At 58.0% G+C, this 16,658-nt stretch overlaps 1 protein-coding gene across 2 annotated transcripts in view; it reads left to right on the top strand.

Moving 5' to 3' along the window:
* The window catches only part of FBLN1 (fibulin 1), a 78,632-nt gene that overhangs the window by 33,006 nt on the left and 28,968 nt on the right, over positions 1-16,658 (top strand). For both annotated transcript variants that reach the window (XM_033865846.2, XM_033865847.2), the window contains exons 9-14: positions 2,943-3,086; positions 3,897-4,025; positions 4,820-4,945; positions 7,388-7,507; positions 8,377-8,508; positions 10,300-10,423. In XM_033865846.2, the coding sequence (XP_033721737.1) occupies positions 2,943-3,086; positions 3,897-4,025; positions 4,820-4,945; positions 7,388-7,507; positions 8,377-8,508; positions 10,300-10,423 (775 nt within the window). The remainder of the gene's footprint in view (positions 1-2,942; positions 3,087-3,896; positions 4,026-4,819; positions 4,946-7,387; positions 7,508-8,376; positions 8,509-10,299; positions 10,424-16,658) is intronic.

Genomic DNA, 16,658 nt, shown 5'->3' with positions numbered 1-16,658 from the left:
GGAGTCAAGTTCATAGAGACAGAGAGTAGAATGGTGGTTGCCAGGGGCTGGGAGACAGGGGTGGGGAGTTATGGCTCAACAGGTGGAATTCTGCTTGGGATGAGGAATGAGGTCTGTGGCTGGACAGCGTTGCTGGTTGCACCACACTGAATGTGCTTGATGCCACTCTCCTGTACACTTAAAAAGGGTTAAAATGGCAAAATACTCTGTTGATATCGGAGGAAGATCAACGTGAAATGAAAGCAAATCCCGTGGAAATTAATAAAAAGAGGAGGTCTGGGTGAGACTGCTTCAGTTGCAGAGGCAGCGTGGGGCAGGGGCGAGCGCGGGAGTAGTGGCCAGAGTGACCTGTTCTACAGACAGGAGGTGGTCCCCGCTTTCTCCTGCAGTCGCCCGAGACTAGCCATCTGGCCAGATCACTGTATGCTGTTGGCGTTTGAGTCCAGATCTGCCAGGCTGCCCTTGCCCTCTGCTCAGCAGAAGCTTCTGGGTCCTCCCTTTGAGGTCAGAGAGTCGTCTCCCTTGTTCTGCGCTGCAGGCGCCACTAGTCAGAACTCACCCTTCCTGGAGCTGCCCCGTCACCCCCCCTGGAAAGGCTGGTACGCCACGAGCAAGGGGCCGAGAATTTCCTCTGTCTCACCCTCTTGCAGATAAATCTGTATTGATCTTTGATTTGAAATGGCAGTTTGGACTGAAAGTCCTTCCCCGCTTTCATTACCATCCCAGGATATCTAAAGGCAAATAGAACATCAACCCCTTAGGACAGGGGCCTCGTCTGAAGCCAACCTCAGTCTTTGTTCCTAAAGCTCCCCTTTCAAGGGCAGGCGAGGCTTCTGAGCCGCGGGGGCCTCAGCTTGGCTGCATTGGCCCCTCGCCAGCCTCCTGCCAGCAGGGGGGCTGTCCTCGCTCCCAGAAGGAGGCCGGGTGAGCCGGAGGCTGACAGCTCTCCCAGGGCCAGGAGGGAGGAGGGGCCTGCCTAGACTTGCAGCGCACTTGCAGGGGGCTCCACGGAGGATGGCATCTGCCGGGGATGGAAACCCTGACTCATGGCCAAATCAGCCCGATTTCCACAAAGAAGGGACCGTTGCAAGTCTCGACTTAGCCTCGGTTCCCACCCGCCCCCACCCCAGGGGTGCAGCTCTACGGGGGGAGACTCCAGAGCAGGAGCCCGGGGGCCCAGAACTGGCCGCAGCCCAGCACCCACCCCCGAACTTGGGTCTTCAGAGGTCCTAGAGGCGCCCCTCGTCTCAGCACGCTGGGAGGGTGGGGCAGTCCCGCTTTTTGTGCGCCCACAATCAGGTTCACAGCCTAGTTCACAGTCAAGTGCCACGACCAAGTTCAGGAGTCTTCCGTTTTAAAAATTACCTTTTTTATTTCAAAAGTGATGTCCCTCTTTATTTGCAAAAAAGAAAGCAAAAGCCAAGTGCAGAAAGGGAAAGCTTCCACCCTGCTTGGCAGCGGGAAAAGTTCTAAACACTGCATTCATTCTCGACACAGGGCCAAGCTTTTTCTGAGAAGGACTAGAGAGTAAATATCAACCTCGTCGACCGAAGGGTCTCCGTCACAGCCACGTGGAAGCAGCCGTGGGCGCTACATAAAGGAATGGGCCTGGCTGTGCTCCAGTAGAACTGAACTTACAAAAACAGGCAGGGGGTGGGATCTGGCCGGCGGGTTGTGGTTCGCCCACGCCAGGTTTAGGGGCCCTCGTCCTGGCTGGGAGGCGGGAGACCCTGATTCTAGACCTGAGTGGGTCCCAGCCTTGGGCTCGTGGAGTTTCCTGTTTATAAAATGCAGATAATCCCTTCCTGCCTAACTTGCAGGGCAGTACTGGAGGTGAAAGCTTTTGTAAACTGTAAAGTGCTGCACTGCAAGACCGGCAGCACAAAGGCCGACACCAGGATGGGGAGGGAGTCGGGCTGCCCATTTGTCCGAGGAGGGTGGGCCTTGGCTGCGAGGGGAGAAGTACAGCTGGTCCTCTACCATCACCCCCTTCTCTTGGCCCCCCTAGATGTTTATAGGTGATTCCTGAAACCTTAGGTCCTTCTGGGAGAATACTCCTGGTAGGAAGTTCAATCTGTGCGGTTTGGCACTGAATCTCAGTGCGATCAGTGAACACACGTGTAACCCAGTTCTCCTTCTTGGTTTACTGGTTCACACCCACCGGGCATGTGTTCATCAAAGGGGAATGCACGCCCCACGGTCCCCCATCAGAGGCGTGTCCAGTCGGGGAGGGAGCCACCGTGCGGAGAGCTTAGAGCAGCCCTTCCCCGGGGGCGCGAGTGCACACAGGCCCCGTGGAGCCCGGAATGGGGGTGGGGATGTGGGAGAAGGTCGTGCCCAAGCTGTAAGAAAGGCACGTTCACCAGGCAGACCGGGGCGCTGGCTTCCCAGGGAGGAACTGTGAATAAAGGCACAGAGGCGGGATCTGAGTGGCCGCTGGAGGATAGGGCTGGAGCCTGGGCTGCAGGAGAGATGGACCCGAGTGAGGCTGGGGAGTGGGGCGCGGGGGCCAGCCAGTCACTGGAGGAGCGCAGAGCACGAGTGCCGGCACCGAGGGGGCGGCCGCCTCTGCCCCTCAGCCACTGCTCAGCTCAGGGAAAACCCTCATTAACCGTGTGGAGTATGTGAACACAGGACGGCACCTGAATTGCCAAGTTCACCGTGTGGGACTCACAGGCGGGCAGCTTCGGATTCTGTGCAGTGGAAGATGGAAGTGTTGCGGGTTTAGGGGCAGGAGGATGGACCGGGGAGGGGTCGTTACGGTGTGGTATGCTGCTGAAACCTGGGAGCCAGTTGGGAGGCTGCTGTGTGGTCCAGGGCGAGGGCATCGTCGTAACTGCATTCGTGATTTTTAAAGAGGAGGATTTCTTTGGAGATCCAGGGGTTGGGTTTTGCGAAGCCCTCCGGGTTTAACCCCGTTGTCTCCGTCTTTCCCCCTGTAGATATCAATGAGTGTTTGAGTATCAGTGCCCCATGCCCTGTGGGGCAGACATGCATCAACACGGAGGGCTCCTACACATGCCAGAAGAACGTGCCCAACTGTGGCCGTGGCTACCATCTCAATGAGGAGGGGACCCGCTGTGTTGGTTGGTATTTAAAAAAGAAAACCTATTTGAAATGGACTTTTGGTCTGCTCCCAGCACAGCCCTCCCTTCCCTGGAAGGAGAGAGCAGATCCCCAAAGGAAGCTGTTTGCACCTGTCCGTCCATCCCATTGCTGATCTCCAAGCATAGGTCTTTACTGGCTATAGCCTGCACCGTTGCAGTAGAATGCCAACCCACCCACTGCCGCCAGCTTTGCCCCTTCAGTCTGTCTGGTTCCTCCTGAGCTGAAAGCTCTCTCGCGCCTCCCTGCTCACAGCCCCCGTCGGTGATGGCCCCCCATTGGCGGCAGACAGAGGACAGATGCCCTCTGCTTACAAGTCAGTCCTCCCGAGTTGGCCCCAACCTCACAAACTTTATGATCCAGGTGCCCTCTCCTCTCTGTGTGGTTTTTGCTCTTACGTGCTTCCCTCTTCACCTACGTTCCTTTGGGTTCGGGCAAGGGCATTGTGTGCCCAGCCTGCCCAGATCCCTGCCACACCGAGGAGTCTCCTCCCTGTAACACCCAGGGCATTTCCTCAGCCTCTCCCCAGTCACTGGGCACTTCCTGCCTTAACTAGGGTCACTGCTGGCCCAGAGCAGCAGGAGGCCCCCGAGGGTAGAGGCTGCGTCTGCGTCAGCCATCTCGCCAGCATGGACTTGGCACATCGTAGGTCCTCTATGAAATCAGGTTAAGAATTCAATGATGCCGCTTTGTCCGTTACGTTTTAGTTGGCTCCTTCCTTCCTGATCATCTTAGGGCAAAAAGCCCCCGGCACACTAAAGGTTCTTCACCGTGTCTTTCTCTTTTGCAAGATGTGGATGAGTGCTTGCCGCCCTCTGAGCCCTGTGGGCCGGGGCATCACTGTGTGAACTCCCCTGGAAGTTTCCGCTGCGAGTGCAAGGCCGGCTACTACTTCGACGGCATCAGCAGAACGTGTGTGGGTACGTGGGTGTCCCTGCAGAGGGCCCGGCCAGATGACATCAAGGAGAACCCAGCCTGGGGCACCCTGGAATGACCGTGGTCTATCCTCACCTCTGAAAATCCCAAGTGCAGACAGTGCCAGAGAAGGGACCCCGATCGGGAGACCCCCGTTCTGGTTCCAGCTCTGCTGCTGCCGACCATGTAGCTCCTGGGGAGGCCCTCCTGGGCGTGAGCCAGGGTCCTTACCTGTAGAACAGGTGCTCTGCTTGCCCCGGGACCGCTGAGTGTTTGAGGCTCCAGCCAGCTCTACAAATGCCCCAAAGTCTTAGTGATTTCCCAGAGGTTCCTGCCGACCTGCAGCGCTGCAGGGCCCAGAGCTGTGTGCTCGCCCAGGGCAGTGAGAACCCAAGATGGCATGGTGGCCCGAACACCAGGGGCTAGGACAGGTCCTGCTGGTGGACGCCAGCCATCCCCAAACCAGGGTGCTCAGGGGAGCTGGCACCTGCCCCGCCCAGCCCCACAGCACCTTTGTCGGATCCTGGAGGGCACTCTCTCGGGCTCTGGGGTGGAGAACTGGCGGGTGGGAACGTGCCCAGGCGTGCCGTCGCGGAAGGAGCACGAGGCTCGCCCAGCGGGCAGACAGGCCGGGGCCGTCCCAGCTCCCCTGCTGACTTGCCGCGTGTTTGGGACAAGTCAGTGGTCTTTCTCTTGGAGAGGAGGCCAGGGGAAGTGGGGGACAAAGGTCGTGAGCTGCCACCACGGGCAGCACTGCCCAGGGAGGACGCTGCCTGAGCCACCTCCTGCTCTGTTTCAGACATCAACGAGTGCCGGCGCTACCCCGGGCGCCTGTGTGGCCACAAGTGCGAGAACACGCCTGGCTCCTACTACTGCAGCTGCACCATGGGCTTCCGGCTCTCCTCTGATGGCCGGTCCTGTGAAGGTGAGGGCAGGGCGGGGCAGGGTCAGGAGCTCTGTGACTGCATCCGCGCCCCTTCCCCCAGGCTGCCCACCTCCTGGGGAAACCACCACTCTCCCTGCAGCTCCGCGTGGGACCGACTCACATTTATGCCCTAGAGCGTATCAAACAGCGTATCCGCAGGGGAAGGACCTCTAAAAGCTTGCTTGTCGGAGATGACTGCCCTCCCCAGTTTCTCCTGGGCCCTGCAGGGGGTGATAACACCTGTGCACACGTAGGGATGGACAAGTTGGCTGCAGAAGCCGGGTGGGAGGTGGCTGAGGGTGTGGGGTTTGGGGGCATCTGGCCCACTGCTTACTCACATGACCCTGGGGAGTGGCTGACCTCACCTGCCTAATTGTCCTCACAGGGGAAACGCGGTTGTTTATGCCAAAGAGAAACAAAAGCTGGACACTTGTTAAAAGTGGGAAGACAGACTTTATTTAGACTACGCAGTGGGGGAAAGAGACTTCAGCGTAAATTGGTCTCAACTCCACCAAAAAAAAAAGGTGCAGGTTTTTTAAATGCTGGGGCCTGCTAAGGAATAGTTCTAGAGGATGTTAAGGGCGCTGGTCAGTGGAATTAGGCCAGCTGTGTCTTCTCACTGGCTCTGACCCTCCTGCAGAGTCTGGGAGATGCGGTGGGGGTGGGACCTCCCCCTGATGACCGCATTTCAAAGGCCTGGTTCCCACCTTAAAAGGACCTGGGTTGCAGAAGATACATCTCAAAGGGACAGAAAGGATTTACATCTGCAGGTTTTCTAAAGTAAATGCTTCTAAGGAAAAGGGAGGTCAGGGCCTGTCTTCCGGTGTTGGCTGGAATACACAGGAAATTCTTTGGCAGCATCAAGCTTTCCCAGGCAGGCATTTCAAGGGTCATGGTCTTGGGCTGATGCTAAAGTTTGGTCAGGTCTCTGGGTTGGGGGGCGGGTTGGACCGAGTCATGAGTGTCAAGAGTCTTGGGGTTGTCAGATAACACGGACCCCACCTGATGGGATGGACTGAAATGAGGGGAGGGCCTGGCACATAGGAGGTGCTCAGTGGATGTCACATCTTCTGCGGGAATTAGGTGATGAGGTCAGCGAAACTGAGAGCTTCTGACCCCCCTCGGCAGTCCCTCACATTGCCCATCGAGCTCCCTTCTTTGCAGCGCGGTGCCCAGGGGCAACCTCTAGAGCCACACTCAAGACATGGCAGGTCTTAAATTTCTGGATTAAGAAGGATGATCACAAAAGTCAGATATGCCAGGATGCACCCCAGTGTGTAATTCTCAACCTGGAGCATGGACAGTGTGAGGACTCCTGGGTCCGAGGCTTCTCCTGAGATTCTGGGATTTGTCCCCCAAAACCAGACCCAGCACACACATGTAATGGCAAGGGGCAAGATTCATGCACGGTGGTCCCTCGGGCCTGGGTTCACATCCCAGCTCTGTCACATGTACGGCCTTGCAGGAGTAACTCAGCGTTTCTGGGCCTCAGTGTGCTCATCCGTGAAATGGGGAGAGTAGGACCCACCTTGTAGGGGGTCGTGAGGGTGAGTCAAGGTGAAGCCTGTCAAGGGTTTGTCACGGTGCCCACTTGTGATATGGGGACTGCTCGGATCACTGTCATTATCACTCGTGGCTAGTGCCGTCCCCGGTCACTCCTCAATGGCTGAATAGTAGGTATTCATATCTATGTTAGTGGACAATATTGTGGACACAAGGGCCAGCCTTGCAGTATTACTCCACTAAGCACTTATCAAGCACCCGCCGCCCCAGACGTGTAGCAATAACATGGTTCCTGTCTTCAGGGAGTGTCTCTAGGATGTAAGAAACCACACTGAGCAGAGGTGAGCAAGTGAACAGGTGGCAGCCAGGCCAGGCAGGCGGGGCTGCAGGGATGAGACCCGGGGTAAGAGGTTAACGGACATTCTCTGCTGCTCACCCCTCCTGCCCCGCTGAGAATTAGCAGTAAACAAAAATGACGAGGGACGTCTAGGTCAGAGGTTGGCAAACTTTTTTTCTAAAAGCCACGTAGTAAATAGGCTTTGCCAGCTGCATCTCTTTTGCGACTATTCAACTCCGCCCTTGTAACGCACAAGCAGCCGTGGACCATAGTAAATGAATAAGCGGGGCCACGTACCAATAAAACTTTATTTGCAAACACAGGTGGTGGGCCGGAAGTTTTCTGATCTCTGCTCTAGGCAAAGGGAGCAGAGGAGCAACAGCCCAGAGTCGGTCTGGCTTGAAGCAGGTGGTGGGTGTGGGGAGATGCCAGGTCCTCCGGCCGTTAGGGGCCGGAGTGGGGCCTCTCTCCCTTGGGGCAACTCCAGGCAGGTCTCTGGCCCTACACGTGGTAACCTCTGCCTCTGTGTGTGTGTGTGTTAACTTGAGGGAGGTCATGGCCCCGCCGGCACTGAGCGGTGACCCCGGGACCCTCTCTTTCAGACGTGAATGAGTGTAGCAGCAGCCCCTGCAGCCAGGAGTGCGCCAACGTCTACGGTTCCTACCAGTGTTACTGCCGGCGAGGCTACCAGCTCAGTGACGTGGACGGGGTCACCTGCGAAGGTGAGGGCTCCCCGCTCGGCTGGGGGCGAAAGCACCCCCTCCCCTGATCCCCATCCCCCACCTCCTGGCTGCCGGGTGGTTTGTGTATTTTTCCCTCTAACTGAAATTTATTCGGATGCACGTTGCCCGTCGTTGAGAGTGAAGTGTGTAAAGGGGCAAAGCCGCCCACAGATTTTTCTTTAGTAAAATGACACGTGACAGTGGGGATCGCCATGTGTGCTGGGACCTCGAGCAAGGCAGTGGTAGGTGAGGAGGGGCCTCAGGGGCCGCCCACGTCTCTGACACGCAGCTCTGCCTCTGGCCTTATTAAAAGCCCCTCCCTGGGCCTGGACCATCCTCTCTGTCACATGGAGGTTAAACCCACACACACCAGGTTGTCAAAGGATGAATCCAAATGGTGACTCAAAAGCACTTCATATGTGCCTGGCACGATGTAGGTGCTCAGAGGATGACTCTGGTTAAGATTATTACTGTTTCTGTATAAGGTGTGTTTGTTATGAGCACATTTATAATAAACAGCATTAGGACGTAGCCAGCCAGGGCACCTCTACGTGTGTCGTTCTGAAGCCCTGGGCACTGCCTCCTGCCTCCGGTTCCCCAGTCTCCCTCCTCCCCTTCCACGTGCACACTTCACACCATGAACTTGCTGTGTGGCCCTAGGCTAGGCTCTTACCCTCTCTGGGCTTCAGTTTCCCCTTCTGGCGTGATGGTCTCTGAGGCCGCCCCAGCCACAGCACTTTGAGGCCCCCCCCGCGCCGTGTCCGGCTTGTACTGTGTGGCTGCCCTCCAGGCCGCAGCTCAGCCCACCGCGGGGGGTGTAGCCCAGCCGGGGTCCACACAGATGCTGAGGGTGGGCTTTGCCGTCACAGACATCGACGAGTGTGCCCTGCCCACTGGGGGTCACATCTGCTCCTACCGCTGCCTCAACATCCCCGGAAGCTTCCAGTGCAGCTGTCCCTCGACCGGATACAGGCTGGCTCCCAATGGCCGCAACTGTCAAGGTGAGCGGGGTGGGACTCCCGGGGTGTCTCGGGCCGGCTCGGGACTCTGCGGTGTTGGGGGACAGAGGCCTGGCAGCCACATCACAGACGGGATGCGTTCGGAGAGGGGACAGCTCTGCATCCTGGGTGTGTCCTGGGCTCCACGGGCACCCTGGTCTCCCATACCCGGGCACACTTGTCCGCCGGGGGTTCTGAGCCTTCCACCCTGCCCTGGGCCAGCCCCAAGAGGGCCCGAAGCGGGGCTGACAGCCTTTAGGAAGATGCCCACCGTGGAGGAAACAGGATGTCAGTTCCCGGAAGACCCCATAGCATAGCACTGCTGTTTAGTCTTTCGTTCAGTCACTCGACAAACCCAGGCCCTGCTGGGTGTTAAGGGCAAAGCAGTGAGCAGACGGCGCAGTCCTCTGTCCCAGGGTGATGATCCCCACTTGGCGAGGGGATGGGCCTGGTCAGGGTGTGTGACAACCCAGAGGTCTCTGTATTTAGGGACACTATGGCTGGAGGATGCCGCGGGGGCCCGGGGGTCGGCTAAACGAGGGGCCAGTGACATCCATCCAGTTGTACTAGGCTCCCATTTCTAAGGACACTCCAGGGGTCATCAGCGTCCTGTAACCGTCCCTTTGGTTACGGGGGTGGGGGGTGCTAAGTAGATATTTGTGAAGGGGCGACCCTGGAACGGGCGCGTGGGCCTCACCTCCGGGAATGGCCGCAGAAGCTGAGTCAGAAGTTGGCTCTGTTCAGTCCCTCCTGATGAGTCCCCACGTGGGGCTGGTGGCCCAGAGGCTCTGGAGGGCCCGGGTCCTGCAGATGTCCTTTCTGGTCATGAAGAAGGTTTGAAGACTTTGATCAAAGGCGGGCAGGAGCTGTGGCGTTTCCTGGGAGGGACCCGCTCAGCTCGTCCAGAGCTCCGGATGGAAGTTGCTCTGTTTTCACATTTCTGACGAAGCAGATGACCTGGCCAGGCGCCCTCACCGCAGCCTGGGGTCCTGCCAGACGCAGTGAAAACACATTCCTGAGCCTCAGACTTTGAGATGGGGGAGAGCTGTTTTTGCCACCAATGGTCAGGATTTGGCATCTCTTAACAGATGCCTCTGGCACAGTGACATCCCCTGGGCCCACCATTTGGCTGCTCCGGAAAGTTGAGGGAAGGGGACGGCTCCCCATGTCCAGGGTGACCTCGTGACATGCCCCAGGCCGGGTTCCGGTCCATCCCAGACAGTCACTGACTTTGGACACTGGGCCCAACATAGAATCCCTTTAAGCCTCAGTTTCCTCATCTGTAATATGGGGCTAGTGGCTTCTGCTCATTCCCTCCTAGGATGTTACAAGTGGCACGTGAGGTAAGGCTGATGCAACTCGAGAGCCTCAGAGAGGCACTGGCTGCCTGGATTCAAAGCTCGACTCCACCACTTACAGAATGTGTGACCTTAGGCCAGTCACTTAACCCCTATGACTCTTCCCTAAAATGGGGATAATAACAGTACTTGCCTCATTTAATTAGAATGAGAAGCAGGTGTTTCCTGCAAAACACTTTAAGGGCTGTCATATAGTGTTTGCCGTTATCCTTATTATGCTTAATCCTAGGATTGTGAATAATAGGTATATTAAATATAATCTCCTATAAGTAAAAACGCTGGCACAGGGCTCTGCTCCAGAGAGCAGCCTGTGGAGGGCAAGGATGGCCTGATCCCCCCTGACCCTGGTTGATGGGAGGCCTGGGCACCCCTGTCTGTGGATGGGGATGGCTGGGGGGCCTTGGCCTTCACCGTGCTGCCTTGGGATCTCCTGCAGACATTGATGAGTGTGTGACCGGCATCCACAACTGCTCCATCAACGAGACCTGCTTCAACATCCAGGGCGGCTTCCGCTGCCTGGCCTTCGAGTGTCCCGAGAACTACCGCCGCTCCGCAGACACGTAAGTCCCTCGGTCCCCGCGATCGTCTGTCTGTGTTGGCCTTCCTGGGGGCCCGGCTCCCAGCCTGGGCGGGTAGTTAATGAGCCGTGCCCTCCCATGTGGGTCTTGGGAAACTCAAGGATCCCTGGTTCTCAGGCGCCTAAATGCCAATGAGACTGGTTGCAGAAAGTGAAGGTAGTGACCTCATATGGGCTCAAGGTGGGCAGGCCTGCTCCCAGACCCGCCTGTGCATGGAGCCAGGCAGAAACCCCAGCCGTCTCTCTCCCCGGGGTGAAGCCTTGGGCAAGGGACAGCTCTCTGGGCCTCAGTTTCCTCATCTGTGACACGCAGATGGCAGAACCTGCTCTGACTCGGATAAAGGTAGCAATGACTCTGGGTGAGCCGACGTGACTCGTTAGGGTGTCACTGTTAGATGACCTCACCTGAAAGTCAGATTCTCTTCAACCCAGTGACGGCGTGGGAACAGCACGAAAGGTTCTGTGTCCTCAGCTTGAAGCTGTGTGTCCATATGTCACTGCAAGCTCACTCGGTCTCAGGCCACCGGGATATATCCTGCTGGGGTGTCCAGGAGCCCTGTTCCTCAGGGAGCAGTGAGGACCCTCTGGTCTCGCCCCACACGGCCCCATCCCTTATTTTATCAGATGGGCCTCCTTTCGTGCCCCCGGCGGTTGTTTCAGGAAAAGCTCCACGGTGGGAGCCAATCTCAGGAGCGTGGATGCGTGACCCCTTCCCTCCAGCCCCGGGAAGTGCTCACAGCCAGCACACAGCCAGGCTGCCTGGGAGACTCGGCCTCTTGGCCTTGGCGCTGGTCAGTGCCATCTTGGGCGGGGTCCCAGGCCCCAGCATCCACTTGTTGTTCTGGTCCCGCCTCCTGCTGGCCGAATGCCAGAGCAGGAGATGCTCAGATGGCCCCAGTGTTCTTCCCGGCATCCGCAGTGTTCATCCCCCGGCCTTGCGGCTCCTGCCCCCACCCCCGCAGGTCCTCTCAGTTTCCCCAGCGGGCGTGCTTGCCAGGTAGGGAGAAGCCACTCCAGAACTGGGTTTGCCAGCATTCCAAAGAGCCTGTGGGTTATGCAACAGCTAAGTGGGCGGTCTTGGTGCTCCCCTGAGCCGTGAAGAAAGATCCCTGTCCTTACTTTGAGGCTGTGCTGCTCCCAGGATCCTCGTCGGGGTCTGGGTCTGGGTCTGGGGATTCTGGAAGACTGGCTGACTGCTCTCCATGTGTAACTCACACACAATCACGAAAGCAAAAGGGAAGGAGGCTGCCCTGTGCAGGGACTTCACGCCTCCTAAGCGGGGGGTGGGCAGGCCGGCAGGCTAGCGTCGTGTCCTGAGGTTGCGGCTGAAGTTGCCCCCTGCGCCCCACCGCGTTGACGCTCGTTGCGGAATCCTTCGCCGCCCCGCAGTGCCAGCGAAAGTCATTTACTTGTTTGGGGAATGTTCACCGTGAGCCTACTGTGTGCGGGCACCTGGGCAGACAGTGGGCCCACAGAGGCCCCCCATCCCCTGCTCTGAGCCCCGGAGGAGCATATGCAGAATGGCAGTGGGCAGGGTGCAGGGGTACTGAGACCAAGGAGGGCCCCCCGGCTCCGGCGGGGAGCACGGTAGCCAGGGGAGCCTGGAGTCCTGGCCGTGAATATGGGGTATTCAGCGAGGAACCACGTTCTGCTGACCGAGGGATTGATGCTCCAGGGCCTGGTCTGTCTCCATCCCATGGGTTCCTCAGCCTGACCCCCAGGGGATGATAAAGAGGGGGCTCCGTCATTCTCTGTATTAAAAGGGCAGGAAGTGAGCCCCTACCCACAGTCAAGGTGAGAGGGGAAGGGTGAGGCTCCAAGCAGTCTCTCCAGGGAAGACTGTGGCCCCATTGACCAACGTGCCGCTCACCAGCGCCACCCAGCGGCCGGAGCAGAGGCTGGGAGGCGAGTGGAGCTGGGAGAAGGTGTGGTCCCCGCCCTGAGGGTCCTGACTGAGCCCCTGTGGCTGTTCTCGGGTCTCATGGAGATGCTGTCTGGCATTGAGATGAATGTCCGCCTCGCTTAGGTTTGCCTCCTACGCTCAGTCCGTTCCAGGCCCCTTGACCTTGACCGTGACCAGGTCCCGTGAGCTTCTTGCTGTAAAGGGGGCGGTGATACCGCCCTCCTGCGTTCCTGTAGGGTGACCTGCGACTGTGGGGCTGAGCCCCCTCCGTACCGCTCTGAGTTCAGCCCTGGGGGGTATGGATAGGCGCCCCAAGGCGTGTTTTACTGCCAGAATTTATGGATGGAGGGAAGGTGGGCCCTGGTGTCCAGGTTGGGGCATGGCCTGGGAGGCCGCCCGGAGGAAGAAGGAACCAGGGCTGGGTCCCATCCTGGCTTCCGGGCCTGGCTCTCCTGTTCCTCGGTGCTGTGACCTTGGGTCTTGGTCACCCAAGGGCCCCTTTTGCCTCTGTAACACAGCGCTGACAACACCTGCTTGTCAGTGCCTGGAGGATTGGCAGTAACGCCCCACGTGCCCAGCCCACGGCCAGCATTGGTGCCCAGACGACAGTGGTGGTGAGAAGGATGGCAGCCGGCCACCCTGTTCTCTCGTCCTCAGAATCCAGAGGTTCCTCAGAGCAACTCTGCAGCCCTCGCTCTGCTGCTGACTGTGTGCCTGTGGGCTGACTGTGTGACTGGAAGGTCTAGGGTCGCTCAGCCCTTACATGGGAAGACGAGACATGGGTTCCTGAAGGGCTGTGTGGTCCTGGGGCCGTGCCTGCTGCACATGGGAATCTGTCTAGTTACAGTTTCTCCTTTGTTAACCCTGTTGAGGTATCACGGACCAGCCAGGAGCCCAGCGTCAAGCACAGGAAGTGAGGGCCGGGCCTGGAATCCCAGGTTGAGGGGCCATAGGGGGTCTCATCCTGGTTGCCTCGTCCCAGTTGGGGGGGTTACTCTGGGACCACAGGAGCACCGCTAGCTTAGGGTGAGCACGGTGACAGGTCACTGACACGTCATGTAGACCGACGTGGGCAGGCCGCAGGCCAGAGCTCCAGGTGCTCCAGGTGCGGAGGGGCCGCCCCTCTCTCAGCACTGCAGACCCCTCAGACTGGAGTTTTCTACTTTACAGCCCTTTTCCTTCTCCACAAAAATCCTCTTAAAGAATTTACTATCTGACCTTCGAAAGCAATTTGTAAAATTTAAAAAGGCTGCATTAGGAAGAACCCAGTAACTGGCCCTTCTGTGGTTAACATTCAGGGAGCCTTTACAGGCAAGATTGGAGTCTCTCTCTCTCTCTCTCTCTCTCTCTCTCTGTGTCTCTTTGTCTTTCTGTCTCTGGGCCTCAGCCTTCCCTCTCTCCACACAGCCTCCTTCTGGCCAGTGGTAACTGGAACATGACCCAGCAGGCTGGGCCGCAAACCACAGGGCTGGGCCTCACGGACTGACCAGGCTGTTAAGATCCCAAACACACAATTCCCTCCTCCCCACAGGAGGAATGTTCAGTGTTGGAGAGCCTGGGGTGGGACCGAAAACATCCTCTTTACCCCCTCGGCGGGGCAGCCCCCTGAGACCCGGGGTCTTGGAAGCCAGAGCGAGGCTGGGCAGCCTTGGCTGGCACAGCTGTTCGGCCCCAGGTGGTAATGCGGGTGGACAGAGCGGGTGAAGCCCTGCCCCGGCCGGTTCCTGGGGCTTGTGTCCAGAATGACAGGAGCCTGAAAGTCAGGGAACCACCAGCAGGGACGGCTGCGGGCATCAGACAGCCTGGGGGGCGGCCAGAATGACCATGCCTCCCGAGAGAAGGGACTGGCCTTGAGGACCTTTTTTCTCTGGCGTGTGGTGGCCTTCAATGATTGCATTTTCATGGAACTTGGGGTGTCCCGATCAAATTCGTTGAACTGAAAAATCGGGGCACATTGTTCTCTCATGCGGGTCGAGATGGAAGCCAAGGTGTGTGGTCCCGGGGGTCCGGGCCTCCTCTGCTCCGTAATAGATGCAGTGGCGACGGCCCCTCCTCTGTCTAGACATACCGGCTGACAAAGACTCCGCTGCCGTCCCCAGGCTGACAGGCAGTTTGCCAGAGGCAGTTGTTATAATTTCTGAGATGTTTCAACAAATATGGGGGAGAGCAGGATAGGATAATTGATGTTGGAACTGACCAGGAAAATCAGGCCCGTATTTACTCGTGTGCAGGTGGAAAGCATGTAGGTGTCGAGCTGGTCCTGGAGATGAAGCCAGAGAGCCACAGCCCCACCCTTGGGAAGCAAGCCATCTGAAAGGAGCCAGGCCCAGAAGGGCCCAGAGTGAGGAAGGGCTGGCTCTGCTTGGTGACCCTGTGGGGTTGGGGCTGGGTGGAGACCATCGAGGAGGAAGGAGGATCCAGCTCTCTGGTGTGTGATACCAGACCTTCATGCACACCTCATGTTCCCTGCCTTCCACCCGTGCCGGGTTAATTCTCTGGCGAATCAAAATCCTGGCCTTGGATACGGGAAACGTGGGAAAACTTTAACGCACATGCAGGAGACCCTGGCGCCACCTGCTGGCCAGATCCACCAGGCCCTTCCTGAAGCAGCTGGGCTGTGTGTGTGTGTGTGTGTGTGTGTGTGTGTGTGTCCTCACTGTCAGTAGGATAAGGAGAACCGGGTGGGACAGTGAGGTGAGCTTGGGGAAGGAGAAGCCCCGATGCACCCAGCACGAGGCCCCGTCCCTCAGTTTCTCCACAGTCACCTGGCACACTCCCAGCTGGCCTGGACCTGGGTGTCTCTGAGGGAGGGGCCTGCCGCTCAGCAGCACCCACGCCCGCCTTCTTTCCTCCCTCTCCCCCTGCCTCTGAGCCCCCTCCCGTGCAGGACCCTCCTCTTCGGTGTTCCTGATCTCCACACCCCTTTACTAGCGTGGAGCTCATTCCCAGGGCTGCCCTTTCTAAGAGCTCAGAATGGTAAATGGCCAACTAAAAGAAAGGATTTTACATCCTGGGCACAGGATGTAAAAAGAGACAGCGCTCACAATAAATGCCGAGTGTAAGTAAGTCCTAGTCACCTGACGAGAGGCGTGGAAACTAAAAAAGTTGAAATGGAGGCATGATAGAAGACTAGGACAGTAGATGCTTGTGGTTGGAGAAGCCAGACAGTCAAGATGGCAGGACTTCCTGGGACACGTGCTCTGTCAGGTCCTTGGCTCTGCTCCTAAGGCAGTTGCCTTCGGAGTGTGATGGGCCTGGAGTTCAGGAGGCAGAAGATAGGCCCTGTTCTTATCTCACAGGGCATTAGAACCTGTCCCCATCCTGTCACAGGACGTTAGAACCTGCCCCCGTCCTGTCACAGGACGTTAGAACCTGTCCCTGTCCTGCCACAGGACGTTAGAACCTGTCTCCATCCTTGTACAGGAAGTTAGAACCTGTCCCCGTCCTGTCACAGGACGTTAGAACCTGTCCCCATCCTGCCACAGGACGTTAGAACCTGTCCCCGTCCTGTGACAGGATGTTAGAACCTGTCCCCGTCCTGTCACAGGAAGTTAGATCCTGTCCCCATCCTGTCACAGGACGTTAGAACCTGTCCCCATCCTGCCACAGGACGTTAGAACCTGTCCCCGTCCTGTGACAGGATGTTAGAACCTGTCCCCGTCCTGTCACAGGACGTTAGAACCTGTCCCCGTCCTGTCACAGGAAGTTAGATCCTGTCCCCATCCTGTCACAGGACGTTAGAACCTGTCCCCCTCCTGTCACAGGACGTTAGAACCTGCCCCCGTCCTGTGACAGTAGGTTAGAACCTGTCTCCATCCTTGTACAGGAAGTTAGAACCTGTCCGCATCCTGTCACCGGAAGTTAGAACATCTCTCTATCTCCGTCTCAAGCCCTGGTTGGCCCTGTGGACACAGACAGGGAACTGGGCCTAGAGCACAGGGAGTGGGGGAAGATGGGGAACAGACCTCACTGCCTGAGCACAAATCTAGCTTCCCCACGCACTCTGTGACCTCAGGAAGGCCACTGACTCTTTTCAGCCTCAGTTTCCTCATCTGAAAAATGGCCCTCAGCCCCCCATCCCCGAGGGGTGTGATCACACTAGCGGAGGCGTGGTGACGAGTAGCCGTGCGCTCCGTAAGCGGCAGCAGCCGTGCTTGCCGGCGTGCAGACAGACACGCACTTCGGGGGTCGTCTCCAAGACCCGCTCGGGAGCCCTGTGTCGCCCTGACCACTGTCTGGGTGAGGAGCCAGGAGCCTGGACGACACTCAGAGGGCAGGGTGTGCCTGGTGAGGACAGCCCGGGGTGGGGCTCTGC

Source organism: Tursiops truncatus, chromosome 11, assembly GCF_011762595.2.
Source record: "Tursiops truncatus isolate mTurTru1 chromosome 11, mTurTru1.mat.Y, whole genome shotgun sequence".
Lineage (NCBI taxonomy): Eukaryota > Metazoa > Chordata > Mammalia > Artiodactyla > Delphinidae > Tursiops > Tursiops truncatus.
The sequence above is the reverse complement of the archived record's forward strand: the minus strand, read 5'-3'. Positions and strand labels throughout refer to the sequence as shown.